Consider the following 14,567-nt stretch of genomic DNA (forward strand, 5'->3'; position numbering starts at 1 on the left):
GCTGGATGGACCGTTTTGTTTATTAAAAAGTGCTTTTTAAATTGAATTTAGATTTGGTCAATGCATGGTCTTACATTGATAGCTGACTCAGGAGGGCCAATGTTTCGTACATTTGTTGACCAGTCACTATACACAGTTATCAACCTGTTACTTCAAACACCACCCTTCATGACCGAGGTTCATCAATGTCTTGGAAAATGTATTGGAGCACTTATCACAGCTATTGGACCAGAACTGCAAGGTAAAGTCGATGCATGTTTCTTAATAAGAAGCATACTTTTTGAGTACAACTTGGATTTTTCATAACTTTAAAAAATCTTTTCTGGAGTTTTTTGGATGTAAGAAATTAAGAGCCTCGTATTCCTTATGAACACATACATGTGTATATTTTATTAAAATCATCAAGTTCTATAAGAACTTTTATGTACTGCCATATTTCTGAATTACCTTGCATCCAGTAGAGTCGTAAATGAGAGTAAATTAGGAACAGATTGTCAACTTTTTATCTCAGACACATCCAAGGTCATGGAACGCTCGCGTTTGTTCTGCATGACGGCTTGTTCAATCATGCAAAACCATCCCGACTCGTTAGTACAATCAGAAGCGATACGTTGTTTACAGCAATTACATTTATTTGCACCCAACGTCGTCAATTTGAACACGCTTGTTCCTCATCTCTGTCAGAACCTGTTAAGTCCTCATCTGATCCTACGAAGAGCTAGTGTTGATTGCATGAGGCAGCTGTCTCATCGCGAAGCTAGAGACATTTGTCAGTTGGGTAAATCTATTGTTGAAAATAACGAAGAAGTGACAAAAAAGATGTATATTGGTAATAAGGGTCTGGAAGGTAAGTTGCTCACATAAGTAACCACGGCTACAGTAACGCATTCGTTTCAACGCAGTTCAACTTTTTTTAGGTTTGTTGTTCAGTTTGTTAGATGCTGAAGTTGAGTCTCGCTTACTCAAACACATCCGTGAAACAATCACCAGCATGTTGCAAGCACGTGCAGCGACAGAATTGAAACATTGGCTTGGACTGTGTAAGCAAGTCCTGTTAGCTTCGAATGTGGAAGACGCACCTGAAAAGCCTACCGTTGGTGGTGAGACTTTTATCATTTTAACTTCAGCATGTTTTTTTAAGGTGACTCAAATGAAAAAGCATGTGAAACTGAGTTCCAGTTTTACCCCCTTCCTACTCCCCTTAAACAAACAGAATAATTTTTTTGATGAAAAATTTGTACTAGTGTACGAAATACTCTGCTATTCAATTGCATAAAACCTAACATCTCATTAAATAATAAATTTACTGTTTTACACCCGAGAGAAGTAAAATAAAAATATTTCATTTTAGCGGATGATGATGATGGTGAGGAAGGAAATATAGTGGTTAGTAGCAAAGACCCACCACAACCTACCATCTCACCGAAATGGCCGACACGTGTGTTTGCAATGGAATGTACAAGGATGATTTTAGAGGTTTGCAAGGCCCACAAGGAGCATACAGATTTAACACATGCAAGGTTGTTGAAAGAAAAAAATCCAGCGGGTTAGTGTCGTTTGAAAATTTTTAGTAAAATTTATTTGTAACATCGAATGAGCAAAATATATCGAGACAAACTTCGCATGAAACAAGACTGCAGACTCTTGCATTTTAAGCTTATCAATATTCACTGCGGACTTCGGTTATTTGGCTACATCCAAACTCTTAAAATGTTTTATTGTTGCTGGCGTCATCATCAACATTTCTCCCGAACTTCAGTGCTTCATGGCCTCTGACGTGAATTATTATGTAGTTCGGACGTGCTATGCGACTAACAAATTTGTAATGCTATCTGACTTACGCGTGTAAAAATGTTTTGTTCAGCTTGCTGGCTGCAGAGTATTGACCAAATCTCACACGAAAAAAATTGACGGTTTTTTTACAATTTTGTACAAATTGTAGTTAATGATAAAAATTCAATATGGCCGCAGTCCTTACGTAGCCTTTGTGTGGGACCTTTTAACATAGCACGGGATACATTAAAAAGGAAAGAAAATCTCTATTTAATTCTTCATAGTTGTATCAAAACAAAAAATGTGCGTTTACTAGAACCAGTTTTTTGTCACGTTTGTCGACAGAACATTAACGATTATTAGGAATAATCACGGGTAATATGTGAGGTGTTCCTTTTACAGGACTTTCCCCTATCGCAATGTGCCTAAATTTTAGTGGAAATTGACTGAATATTTAGCACCTTTATTGAACTTTTAAGATGCATTTAAAATCCAAAAAAGCACAATGTACCATTTATAAAAAAAGTAGTTTCCGTAAGAATTTTTTTTTTTTTTCGTTTAGATGAGTTTTTAGTAACACAACTGTCAGAACTTGTGAGAATGGCGTTCATTGCTGGTACTTCGACAAACGATTTGCTGAAATTAGAAGGGATGAAGACTCTACAGGTCGGTGTCGATTTTTTATAAGCAAAACTTGTCATCGAATGTTTTCATCGAATTTCGCACATTTTTTCGAGCGACAAGAATCGTATCGGGAATAGTTTTTATGTATTCGCGAGTTTACGTTTACAAGAACAAGTTTTACTTGGGGAAAATAAGAAATGGAAAAAAACATAACAAAAATTGAACATGGGTATTTAAAGTTCATAAAATTTATTTTTATTTAGTTCTACATCCAAAACAGTCACCATGCTAATTTTCAGATGTTGCTTAGCTTGGGAGTTGTATAATTTTTGCAAACCAAACTTATTAACGACGCTCTGTTAAGCGCTGTAATCCCTTGGATCCGAATTTCAATATTTACGAGAGATATGATATACATAATCTCATTACCATTTATAATTTTGTCGAATCTGTTTAAAGTTTTTGGCTTGTAATAAGATTTAAGAGGGATTAATTTTTAGGTCGTGGATTAAGTGTCTGAACATTTAAATCTCACTCCTTTTTTGTATGTTTCATTGGATTGATTAGATAATAGAACACGATACGGGCCGACGTGATAAAACTTCAACTCAGGTTTAAAGAGGTTTTCGTCGCCAATTAGTTGCTGACGTGGCAAAAGTTGAATAAGAAAGACTACGATTTAGTTTGCTATTATGACCATAAAAAATTGTTAGGTTTCCAACTTTCTTACAAAGATTTTTAGGGAGTTTCTGCATCAACAAAATATGTGTTAATTTGTGTTTTTGTGTACCATGGATGCTAAAATGAGGAAATGTTCAAATGTTTGTCAAATTATACCAGCAGTAAGAGAAAGACAAATCACAACCAGTGTATCGTCTATTCCAGGCTTTACACCTTAAATGATTTCGACCTACGAACGCAGTTTTTTAGAGAATTAGTAATTTCTTTGTTATATAACAAGGCTGTTTAAAGAAAACAAATTAAAAGAAGCTCTACATTTTAGTGCAGCTTACTTATTGAAAAAAAGTTTTGCCTTAATATCGCATGTTTTCTAACACGATTATGCAGTTATATCTTTGCCATAAAGTGCAGTAGTAGTTTAGTTCTTGTTAGTTAGATACAAGTTTCAACTAAAAAAGATAGCAACAAACCCAAGATTTGGTACTTGAACGCCTTGCATTCTTAAGAAACCATATACGAATATATATACGAAAAATCACGAAAAAAAATTAACAAATCTAGGCTTACTAAGCGCTTTTTTTTTGTTTCTTATTAAAAATAAAGGGGGAAAAGCCATGCATAAAAAATAAAAAATAGTTTAAGCCTAGATAAATGTTTTTTTAAAAAATTGTAGCAAAAAGTTCCCCTGCTATTCTTTGTTGTTTGAAAGTTTATACTTCATTTTATATCTAAATAGTGCCCCACCTCGAACCTTTTGAGTTGGAGCGCTATTTAGCACAATTTAACTTGTTCACGGGATTATGGCGATTTCTACAAACGGCTTTTGGAAAAAAAAGAGAACATAGGGAAGGGAAAAAATTGCTTTGGATAATAAAAAACACCACACTTGCTTTCTGTGTGATTACTCGCAGATAATTGGATAATGTCAGCATACAACTCAATAATATGTCAAAATTTTATTCACACGCTGGTTAATCTGAAATACTTTAATTTTGTTTGCATTTCTTTAGGTACTTGAAATATCTCGATATCTATGCAACAAAAGGAATATAAAATTATGAAAAATTTTTTCCACATGTCTATTCTTGTTTTTTCTGCTTTGTATGTTTCCAGCAGAAGAACTGAACTGCAATGTCTTCTGTTGCATTCTTGCTTTTCGTGCTCTTCTTACCAATGTGTAATGCATGCTCTTCTCCTTACGTATTTTATGGATTGTTTTGAAAGGAAAGAGGTAATGGAATCTCACTTCTTTCAAACTTAGTTTCAGTTTGTGAAGGTAGATCGCTCTCCACATGAAATTCTGTACAAGCCACACGATGCAGTATTTTTCTCCCAAACTTAGCGATTTCATTGCGGATATGATGCAGATAAAGAATCGGGTCCAGAAAAGAGTTCATAATGGCGACAAAAAACAAAGTGTCTTCAATGTTTTTTTGGCTAACTCCACATGCTTTTAACAATCCATAAATGGAGATTGGTAACCAGCAAATGAGATAAGCGGAGACCACGGAGATGGCTAACTTGATGACTTTCCATTCCTTTTTCAGTCTTTTGTGTTCATGTTTTGAAGGGACAGGACTAAATGTGATCAGTTTATCACCAGTTGTCTCCTGCAGAATGAGACCTGTGTTATGCAGTCTTTTTCTTTGCATGTTCAATTTGCTGACGATGAAGTAGTAACATAGTGACAAAATTACGGCGGCCGGGATGGTAACAATTGGAAAAAGTAGAAGCTCGTACTCCGTTTGCGATTGCTGAGAAATCCAATCGAATCGAATCCCACAGTAATAAACCGCCAACACAGATGCTGCTGTGACCCATAAGAAGATACTCACGCAAATTGCTTTCTTCTGCTTTAACTTGCGATACCATAATGGCTTCCTCACAGCTAAAATGCGATCCACAGTGATGGCGGTTAGGTTCAACACTGATACGATGAGTGACAAACGTAAGAAGAGGAATAGAAGAAGAAAGTAAAACTCAACTAAAGCTTTGTTCTCAATCAATTGAGGATTGTTTTGCATTGCAAAGTATATTATCTTAATTGCAACAATGACCAGCCCGACGAGGAGGTCTGAGATTGATAAGTTCAGAATATATATCATCGACAAGTGAAGTTTTTCTTTCAAGCGGGCGATTATGATGATCTCTATAATGTTACTGAAGATTATAAGACCAGCTAAAGTTGGACTTAAGAAATTCCATACGATATTCTGCATGTTTCTCCTGTATTTTTCCAACACGTGTCAAATGCATCTGTTTTCCAATTTGTTTGAAAAGAATTTTATGTATACAGCTTCTTTTATTTCACTTGATATTTTCTCGTTTATCTGCAGCTGTTGATATTTATAACACGGTCTATTTGTTCTTTGCTTTCTGTCTTCAAAATTTTCTCTTTCCAGATGTTCTCTATCTATGGTAGAAATATGAAGGCCTTTCCTAGGAAATTTATCTTCTGTTTGTTAGGTTGCTAGGTTGATGAAGAGAAGTGTTCTTCTTTAACAAGTCTTCAACAAACGCTTCTCCTCTCAACTCGATTTTTGTGAATTATAGTAACGATAATGAAATAAAATAAATAATGAAAATTACTCTTGAAATGTTCTTTTTATGTTGTATTGATTGTAGTTAATCAAGTTTCGATCAAAAGATAGACACTTCACGATATCCAATATAGTTTGCAATGAAAAGCAAACTTCTTTTAAAACAAAATGGGATTAAGTTTGAATACTTATACAGAAAGTTTTAGGCTGTCTCGCAAAATAAATTCTCATTCTTTTTTTAATCGTTTTTATTAACCATATTAGAAATTTTTTTACAAAATAAATAAGCAAACAAACAAATAAAGAATTAAAGAAACAAACTAATTAATAAATAAATAAATAAATAAATAAATAAATAAATAAACAAATAAGTAAATAAATAAACTTCCTTGAAGAAAATTAAAGGGAAACGCTTGTACAATCATCTATACATGGTTGCGCTTTTATGATATAAGTGTGTATATATAACATATAGTTTCTCGTCATTCTATTTACTTTTAGGACGTCGTGGTTTTGTTCGCGAATGTGCCGGACCCGGACATTCCAGGTCATTTAATACTGGAGCAGTTTCAAGCACAGGTTAGTCGCACGGGTTTCTCTACTTGCTTTTAGACTGAGAAGAATTGTAGCAGTGTTTATGTAATCGCGCGGTGTATATTTTTAAAAGTTTTTTAAACTGTTTTTTAGGTTGGAACTGCTCTGCGACCTGCTTTTGCTGATAATGTACCCCCTGATGTTCGAGCGATGGCTTGTGAGGTGAGTTTTCCTGCCTCCTTAAAAGAAACTATGAGATGCAAGTATGACGAAACACAAGTTCATCTTTACCTACGGCGTACTCAAATATTTTCACTTTAAATGTCTCGTAACTTTTTAAATTGGACAAAAAAAATCAAAAAGTGAATTCCTTATCATTTATCACTTATATTGTTCAATCCTTTAATAATAACCGTATTTTGTCTGTCTGTTCACGAAATCCGCTTCCCGTAACAGAAACACGAAATTTTTAAAATTCGCATGAATATCAAATGCGATATATTTTTATTCACTTTGTTACGACGGGTAAGTTTAAAGGACGGGCGAACCCGTGGATTTATCCACGGGCTATCGTTTAGTTTTTTTATATTCCTCTATTTATCATCACACATAAGATGTACCGCAGTAATGATCGCCATAATGTATTTTTAATATGTTTTTGCTAAAATATGAGAGAAAATCTAGGATTTATATTTGGCAAAGTTTTAGAAATATTGCTTTTCTTAAGAAGAAACTACAAGGCGGGTGCCCTTTTATTTATCACAGACCAAAAGTCCCAATAGGATTTAGGCTTAGATCATTGCTTGTTCCATTTGATGACATCATAGACAGAAGGTGTTTTTTATAAACATAGAAGTATTATTGAAAGAGTTTGGTTGCGGTCAAAACTTACATCAAAATCCAAGCGGATAATTATTTTCTCGTTTAGGTATGCTCTTCATGGATTGGATGTGGAATATCACGTGATATAAATGACGTGCGTCGAATTCAACAACTTTTAGTGAACTCGTTAGAAAAAATCGACTCGTCAGATGACCTCTCCAAGTTGGTGTATAGCGAAAGTGCGTATACGTTACAAACGTTAGCTGTCTTGAAAGCTTGGGCACAGGTAAAATGTTTAACATCTTTACACTTTGATAATGGAGACAAAATGATTAAAATTTTCACAAGGAGCGCTCATACGTGTTGGGAAAACTAATAGGAAATTCCTAAATCGAAATATGTTGATGTATAGTTAAGAATGTATTTGGTGTTTTTTCTACACGGAATCATATTAATCCACCACCTCCCACGTGACCAGAAAGTTAGTAAAAGATCTTAGTTGCTGTAGAAAGTTTGATTGGCATTTTTCTATACAGATAATTCTTCTATTTTATCGATAAGTTGTACGTCATGCGCCGTGCTTATATAGCGTTCTGCTTCGACTTTGTCAATGGAGAATATACCAAGCTGAAGTAGAATGTGTCCGACATCAGCGTCAAGCTCTTCTTTGTTTTCAATCTCATTTTTTTCTTGCGTAATAATAGAATTGCCACCTTTACGTAAAGTCATGGCGTATGCTTCAATAATGGTGGCCGATAAAGCCAAGCCGAATAAAATATTTAAAAATGAGAAAACTAAATACGGAGGGTTTTCTAGCTGTGTTTTCTGACTGAATGTGAGATCTCCGTAGCCGATTAAAGTTAAGCTGACAAACCAGAAGTAGAAACTGCTTGCGAACGTCCATTTCTCTGTCCCCTCTCTCATTGTTAGCGAGCAACAGAAAGCAACAAACACCAGCATGAAAACGAGGCTGATCATCAGAACTTTTAAATGCAAGTATCTGTCGTCGGCTTTCTGTCGGCCGTGTATTTTTTTATCAATGCATCTTATCAACAAGGTAAGAAGTTGCACCAAAAGTTTCGCTGTGAAACGGTACATCGTCACTGCTATAGGTATACCAAAGATGGCGTATAAAATAAGTACACCCCTCCCAATGGTCGTGATGGGCGTTGTGTTTCCATACCCTACGCAAGAAAAAATTGTACGTATTTAATAGTACAGTGTAAATCTTATCCTTATGCCCGTATTTTGTCCGTAACACATTACAGGAATGTAAAGAATGCATGAAATGTTTTTGGCCGAAATAGCAAATGCGATATAATTTAATGATTTCCATGGATTTTTCACAGGCTTACTAGTTAATCTATAAGTAAGGCATTTCTGATCAGCTTGGAAGACGTGTTAACCTACCTATACTGAGTATAGTAAACATGGCGAAGGTTATATATTTAAGACTTTTGGTTGTTGTAACGTCACATGACGTCATCAATTTGGTTTCCTTGATGACATTGGATGAGTTTTGCATGATTTTAATACACGCCATCATGAAAGTGTTGTTATGTTCTGCAGAACTCGTTTTCGTGGATTCATTCTTGTTTAAAGAGGCACCAGATGATATGTTTATAAGTTTGTACTCGTCATCATAGAGTATCTGACATGTATTTTTAAAAAATTTCGCTGTATCTGCTTTGCTTCTAACTTTATCGTCCGCTATATCGGCGCCAGAGCACTCCTCGATATAGAAAAATATTACGGCGCCGAGTAAAATGTAAACAAGGAATATGATAAAGTAGCACAGCAACTTCAATGCTTGTTTTTTTAAACTTTTCAAAAGCTCTTTTCTACTTTCGCTCTTGTAGTTCTGCACTTCAGATATAATTTTTTCCACTCGAAATCTTTCTGCCTCTCTCTTCACGAAGGCTGTCTGCTTGTATGTCTTGTCGTAGATGTAACTGAACTGATTTTGTTGTGGTATTTTCTGACGAGATATAAACTTTCGATCTACACTCGCCATAATCCTCTTTTAAATATTTATTTCACCGTATACAACTTTTTAAACAAGTAATAATTAAACATTTTTTTTTCTCATTTGCTCTACATTCTTAATGTTATTGTAAGTGAAATTGCTTTGAACAATCGAAGCAAGTTCACATACTTGTGATATCGTATTATAATTGGCAAAGAAAGGATGTTAGAATTTGTTTCAATAAATTTTGATTTGAATCTCTAAGATATTTTTTTATTTTTTTTATTTCGATTTTGTGGGTTTGTTTGAGTAATGATTGTTGACCGCGTGTAGCCTCTTTTCGGTGTGTTTGCATGAAATGGAGATTGAGAATGGGCGGTTGTTACTGTCTTAGTAACTCCCACAAATTTTCTGTCATAGATAGTCGGGTATGGCAGAACTTTCCCTCTAATATGTTTATGAATTGATAAATTAAAAATATTTACACAAGAATTCACTATAAAAAAACAACAAAAACAAAAACAGAAATTTAAATGAGAAAACTACTTATGTTTGAAATACAGTTGATTCTCCTTGGATGATTCATAGTTTATATAATTTTCAAATCTGCAAGATGATCGTAGTTGCGTTTCTATTAGATGTATTATTTTGTCATTCACAGCCTAACTTCCAAGAGCTTTGTTCCCTTAACATATTGATCGACTATGTGATTTTCTTATCTTTGGCAGTAGTAGATTTACATCATGTAATGTTCAAATTTGTAAGATAATTATAATTATATTCACGTTTCTAATGTTTTCCCTTTCATTTCGATAGCTTTGTTTTATTTACATATTAACTATGTGATTTTCTTATTTTTCGAACTAGATTTACATCATGGCAATAAAACATGAGAGCGAATCAGGCAAACCATCTGAAGATGAATACACCACTTCAAGTTTACTCGATCTAGTTCAGAAGGATTTAAAGTTGTTGGTGAAACACTGGATAGGCGCTGCACGTGACTATGTGTTATTGACTCTTCCTGTGCAGTATGCATCCCAGTTACCTCCGGAAGGAGGTACGTTCTACAGGTAACATTTCACACTACTCTTTGTGGTTTTGTAATTTCCACCTTGTATTTAAATTGTTGTTTATGGTCACAGAAGTGGCATTTTAAAGTTTTCCAGTGTTTTAATATTTTAGCGCCGAGATGGTGGAGGAAGTGGGATCTCACTACAAACAAGCATGGCCGCCCATGATTCATGCCATCGCTCTCTGGTTGACAAATGTGGCATTCAAACATCCCGAAGACACTGTTATCGGAGCGGGTAATGTTATTGTTAACACACAGTTATGTTTTTGTCGCGCGAAAGGACGCTTGTTAGAACGCCTACGAAGATCTCAAACACATGTATCTGTTCAGTGACAGTTATAATTATATTGGCTACAAGCTCGCTTTTATGCTTTATGATACAGCGTCGGTTTAAACATCATTTATTGTAAATCCAAATACTGTAATTCCTGTAAGTCAATATTGACGATCTGCGCAGGCCAGAAAATTAACCCGTGCATAAAATTATCACTTAATTAAATTAACGTAAGTGAATAGCCGATAATTGTATGTGTCGTTATTTTCTCGTGTTGGATTAATTAATGCTTTACTATGATTAGTGACGAGTTGTGTATTCATCGTACCAGTCTTTTAATCATTAGTTTTTGTTTTTTAAGGCGACGAAGTACCAGCTAGGCTGACCATGGATACGTTGGAGAAGTCTCATGAAGAAATAAATTGTGATCGCTTCCACCTCATCGCAGGGATATGTATTGAAGCAATGTGCTCACCCATGGCCACTTATCCTCAAGGAACCGTGGAGACTTGCATCGATGCTGTTAATGCACTGTTGGAATCTAATTTTGGTAGAACGCGTATTGTTCATAAGAATGTAAGTCATTTTAAGAAAACTGAGATGCCATACTCTAGGTGATACCCGAGACAAACTATGTCTGAAATTTGCAATTGCAACGCCACAACTTTAGTCCCCAGTTGAATGGAATGAGGTTGTTTATGCGATGTATTTATTCTGGGAAAAACGTCTGAAGTGAGTTTACACCCACGGGGAATTTCCTTTGGAGATTTCCATCGCGTGACTTTACTTCGTTAGGCCATCTAATTCCGTACCAACTAAATCGAGTTAACTGCCGCAAGTACGCCGTTTAAACCGTGTGAAAAAAATTTACCTGGGCACAGGTAGCGGTGTATGAGTATTGGGTCTTAGGTTTTAGCATGAAATTCGTGTGTCGTGCCTCACTCTTATTTAATGTAAAGCACGCGCACCTTAAGGCGGCTGATAAACTTTCCTGACTAAATGACAGTTTGGTTTAAGAGCACTTGCGAAAACGTTTAGTTAAATTACGTTACAGATACCAGGTGTTCTGCTGTTTTCAGGAATTATGTATTGAACTCTTGACTGTCCTATACCGTTTGTTATTATCGTATGAAGAAATTCGCATCCAGCAAACCATATTAGATATAGTTTTTAAGTGCACGCAAGCTTATGGCGAGAAAATAAATTCGCGAGAGGAGGTTGAAGATGATACTGAACCAAAGAAATATATAGAGCGAAGAGAAGAAGAGTTAGTGCCAAAAAAGAGTGTGGTATTCTCCATCTTAGAGGTTTGTACATACATGGTCACAAAGTATGCGCATTCAGTCATGCCAGAGAGCACTCAGAAGATAAAATCAAATTCTCGAAAATACGGTAAGTAAAGAAATACCATACTAGTTTTTTTAAGTGTTTTCTCGCGTGTTTTTACTGTTGTATCGTGTGTTTTTAAGTGTTTTCTCGTGTGTTTTTAGTGTTGTCTCGTGTGTTTTTAAGTGTTTTCTCGTGTGTTTTTACTGTAGTATCGTGTGTTTTTAAGTGTTTTCTCGTGTGTTTTTACTGTTGTCTCGTGTGTTTTTACTGTTGTCTCGTGTATTTTTACTGTTGTATCGCGTGTTTTTAGTGCTGTCTCGTGTGTTTTTAATGCTGTCGCGTGCGTTGTCACTGCTGTTGCGTGTGTGGTAAATGTATTCACGTGTCTTTTTAGTACTTTCTAGTATGTATTTTGTGCTATCGCGTTTTTATTTCTGTACCGTGTATTTCTAGTGTAACCCCGTGTATTTCGAATTTACTCGTGTTATGATACATAAACTGTTTTTATCACAGAAGACATTTTTAGATGTTTTTTTTATTTAGAGTTTAGTCCGTCTTCTGTAAAGTTGTTGTCGCATATCACTTCCATTTTGTCGCAACTACCTGATCTGTGTTCTCCATCCGCAAGTCTTGTTTGCCTTCCGACAATCGTGTTTTTGTCGACGACAGTACTCAAATATATCGCTGTCGGTCTTGATGAATCATTTCAGAATGTAAGCGAATTAAAGCTGGCATTGGAAAAAATTATACGTAGTTTTAAAAAAGTGATAACCTCTGAACATGGTCGAAATGAGTTATGCGTTAAAAGCTGGGAAAAAATTATTCAAAGGTATGTGTGTAGTAAGATTTTGAAACTTTTTTATCAAACTTTTATATCAAACAAAACTGAAATGCAAACTTGACTACGCTTTTTCTTAGTCTTATGCTTAAGAAAATTTCATATATTACTGCCCCCGCCCTCTCTTTAATTAACCTTTACACCTGTTCTCATTTCATAAATGAATTATAAATTACTGGGCAGTTCATTTCGTTAAGATTTCATCCAAACAGACGTTCAGTAATGCCAACTTAACCCTAAAAAATGAAAATAATATTTTTGTTTAGTTCATTTATGTCATTACTTCAAGTCCCACAAGAGTGTGTCAGGTATACTGCATTGAAAGATGCGTCATCGCCTGGTCTTGCTTTGTGGGAAAATTTGTTACTCTCCTTCTCTGTGTTTATTTTACATACTCCAAACCAAGCTGTGAGTAAAACGGTGTTGCTGGCAGATTGTATCGAAGTGTTTGTTGATGTCATTAAATATGCTCCCGCAAAGGTTTGTACATTTAATTTTACTCAAAGAATTACACAGGTTTTTTCTTAAAAGCAACTTTATTCTTCATCTTCTTTTTTACGGCCTCCGTAAATTTTAGCTTTACACTTGCTATTTTTACTCTTGTTCTATTATTATTTATTACAAAGAATTTTTATGTTCTTTTAATCCTATTAACACCGGCTTTTTTGTTTTATTGTAGCACAGAAGCTCATAAAATAACTTTCTTTACTGGAAATAATTGTCACGTGTGTTAATTTTTGCGCTTTTCGCGGATTTTGGCTAATTTCGCGAAATATTTTTTTATAATACAGTACAATTTTTCTTGTGGTCAATTCAACTGGCATAAAGAAAGCCTTATGTTTTACCCCAGATTTCTATTTTTTCTCTGCAATTTATGGTTGTGATTACAATAATGATGAGGGAATTAATTACTATGAAAAATGTATGTTTTCTTAGTTCTTTAAGTATTAAAAATCCTAAAATCTACCGCCTAAAAAATATCATGCTAGCACGTATTTAATGTTTTTCCTTTTTGGCCAACCCTCGATTTCCCGAACCCCCGATTTTTCGAACATTTTTCTATGGCCCTTGGTGAGTTCGAAATCGTGGACGGTAACTATTGCCAAAATCATATAAAGGATAATTAAAAGAAGAATTATGTGAATACTTTATTGAGAAAAATGCTCTATTTCAAAAATGTTGGATTTTAACGTCACTCGCGAAAACTAATACCCGTGAAAGTATTTTTTATCGACCTAAAAAATTAGTTCACGTAACAAAAAGTCTAAGTGAGAAATAAAATATAACCTTTTCTATATTCAGAACAATAATAAACTTTATGGCTAGTTTTTAAATATATATGAACAATCCTTTAGTGAATATAATAATTTCACCTGCGTACATTTTTTCTAGTTACGTCTGCATGCTTTAAAAATTATCGAGAGCATGGTGAAAAGCGTGGACGAAGATATATCCATACCGTTCATTCGACAGTGTGTACCGCACGTGGTTGGGATATTAGAAGAAGCTCAAACTAATAAACCATCGTGTGACGTCGAATTAACGGTTTGCAAAGAAAGTATATCGTTGATCGAAATTGTGTTAGCAATGGTGGAAGATAGCAATCGTAAGAACGTTTTTTTTTTTAGTAAAGTAAAATGTACGCTGAACCTTGTTTGAAAAGTTTTCAAAAATCCGCTTAGACGGGCTTTCGTATGAAGGTACATAATGCCTTTCTTAAAAAAAGAAGAGTCACAGTCAAGCGAGGCTGTTTTCTAAGCCGGTAAAGAAGTGTCGAGGATAGAAAAACAAGTTGATTTTACATGAAATAACTTGAAATGTTGTCTATGAATCTTTTTATTTTTTCTGAATGATCTTAATAGTTTCGAGTCTTTAGCTACTTATGCGAAGTTATGGCATCATTAGTTACACGCTAAAATTGCTGGTGTGAATAATAATCAGGCTAATCAGCTGGCTAAGCATTATTATTCATGTAAATATGTTCAAAATATTATTAAACTTAAATACGTCCCTGAAAACCGCATGTCATCAAATACACTAAAAGATGGAAAGATTCGTCGATAACATTTCAAGTTCATTCATGTTTTTTTTCGTAAGGCAAACTTTAAAAA

General features: G+C 34.8%; 3 protein-coding genes across 5 annotated transcripts in view; 1 reads left to right on the forward strand and 2 right to left on the reverse strand.

Annotated features, from left to right (window-relative positions):
• Window positions 1-14,567, forward strand: part of LOC130656978 (HEAT repeat-containing protein 5B-like) — a 31,658-nt gene that overhangs the window by 16,617 nt on the left and 474 nt on the right. For all 3 annotated transcript variants that reach the window (XM_057459927.1, XM_057459929.1, XM_057459928.1), the window contains 15 exons: window positions 52-241; window positions 512-847; window positions 918-1,100; window positions 1,352-1,546; window positions 2,336-2,439; window positions 6,120-6,197; window positions 6,306-6,374; window positions 7,081-7,260; window positions 9,808-10,013; window positions 10,126-10,250; window positions 10,651-10,865; window positions 11,369-11,681; window positions 12,162-12,447; window positions 12,723-12,936; window positions 13,849-14,062. In XM_057459927.1, coding sequence (XP_057315910.1) covers window positions 52-241; window positions 512-847; window positions 918-1,100; window positions 1,352-1,546; window positions 2,336-2,439; window positions 6,120-6,197; window positions 6,306-6,374; window positions 7,081-7,260; window positions 9,808-10,013; window positions 10,126-10,250; window positions 10,651-10,865; window positions 11,369-11,681; window positions 12,162-12,447; window positions 12,723-12,936; window positions 13,849-14,062 — 2,908 coding nt within the window. The remainder of the gene's footprint in view (window positions 1-51; window positions 242-511; window positions 848-917; window positions 1,101-1,351; window positions 1,547-2,335; window positions 2,440-6,119; window positions 6,198-6,305; window positions 6,375-7,080; window positions 7,261-9,807; window positions 10,014-10,125; window positions 10,251-10,650; window positions 10,866-11,368; window positions 11,682-12,161; window positions 12,448-12,722; window positions 12,937-13,848; window positions 14,063-14,567) is intronic.
• LOC130656983 (probable G-protein coupled receptor 21) lies at window positions 3,720-5,714 on the reverse strand. Its single transcript, XM_057459934.1, has one exon. The coding sequence runs from the start codon at window positions 5,295-5,297 to the stop codon at window positions 4,284-4,286; it is 1,014 nt and encodes a 337-aa protein (XP_057315917.1). The 5' UTR covers window positions 5,298-5,714; the 3' UTR covers window positions 3,720-4,283.
• LOC130656981 (TWiK family of potassium channels protein 7-like) lies at window positions 7,254-9,003 on the reverse strand. The gene is made up of 2 exons (XM_057459931.1): window positions 8,385-9,003; window positions 7,254-8,158 (listed from the first exon to the last, which is right to left on the reverse strand). The coding sequence occupies exons 1-2, from the start codon at window positions 8,986-8,988 to the stop codon at window positions 7,503-7,505; spliced, it is 1,260 nt and encodes a 419-aa protein (XP_057315914.1). The 5' UTR covers window positions 8,989-9,003; the 3' UTR covers window positions 7,254-7,502.

The sequence above is a fragment of the Hydractinia symbiolongicarpus genome, chromosome 9 (assembly GCF_029227915.1).
Source record: "Hydractinia symbiolongicarpus strain clone_291-10 chromosome 9, HSymV2.1, whole genome shotgun sequence".
Lineage (NCBI taxonomy): Eukaryota > Metazoa > Cnidaria > Hydrozoa > Anthoathecata > Hydractiniidae > Hydractinia > Hydractinia symbiolongicarpus.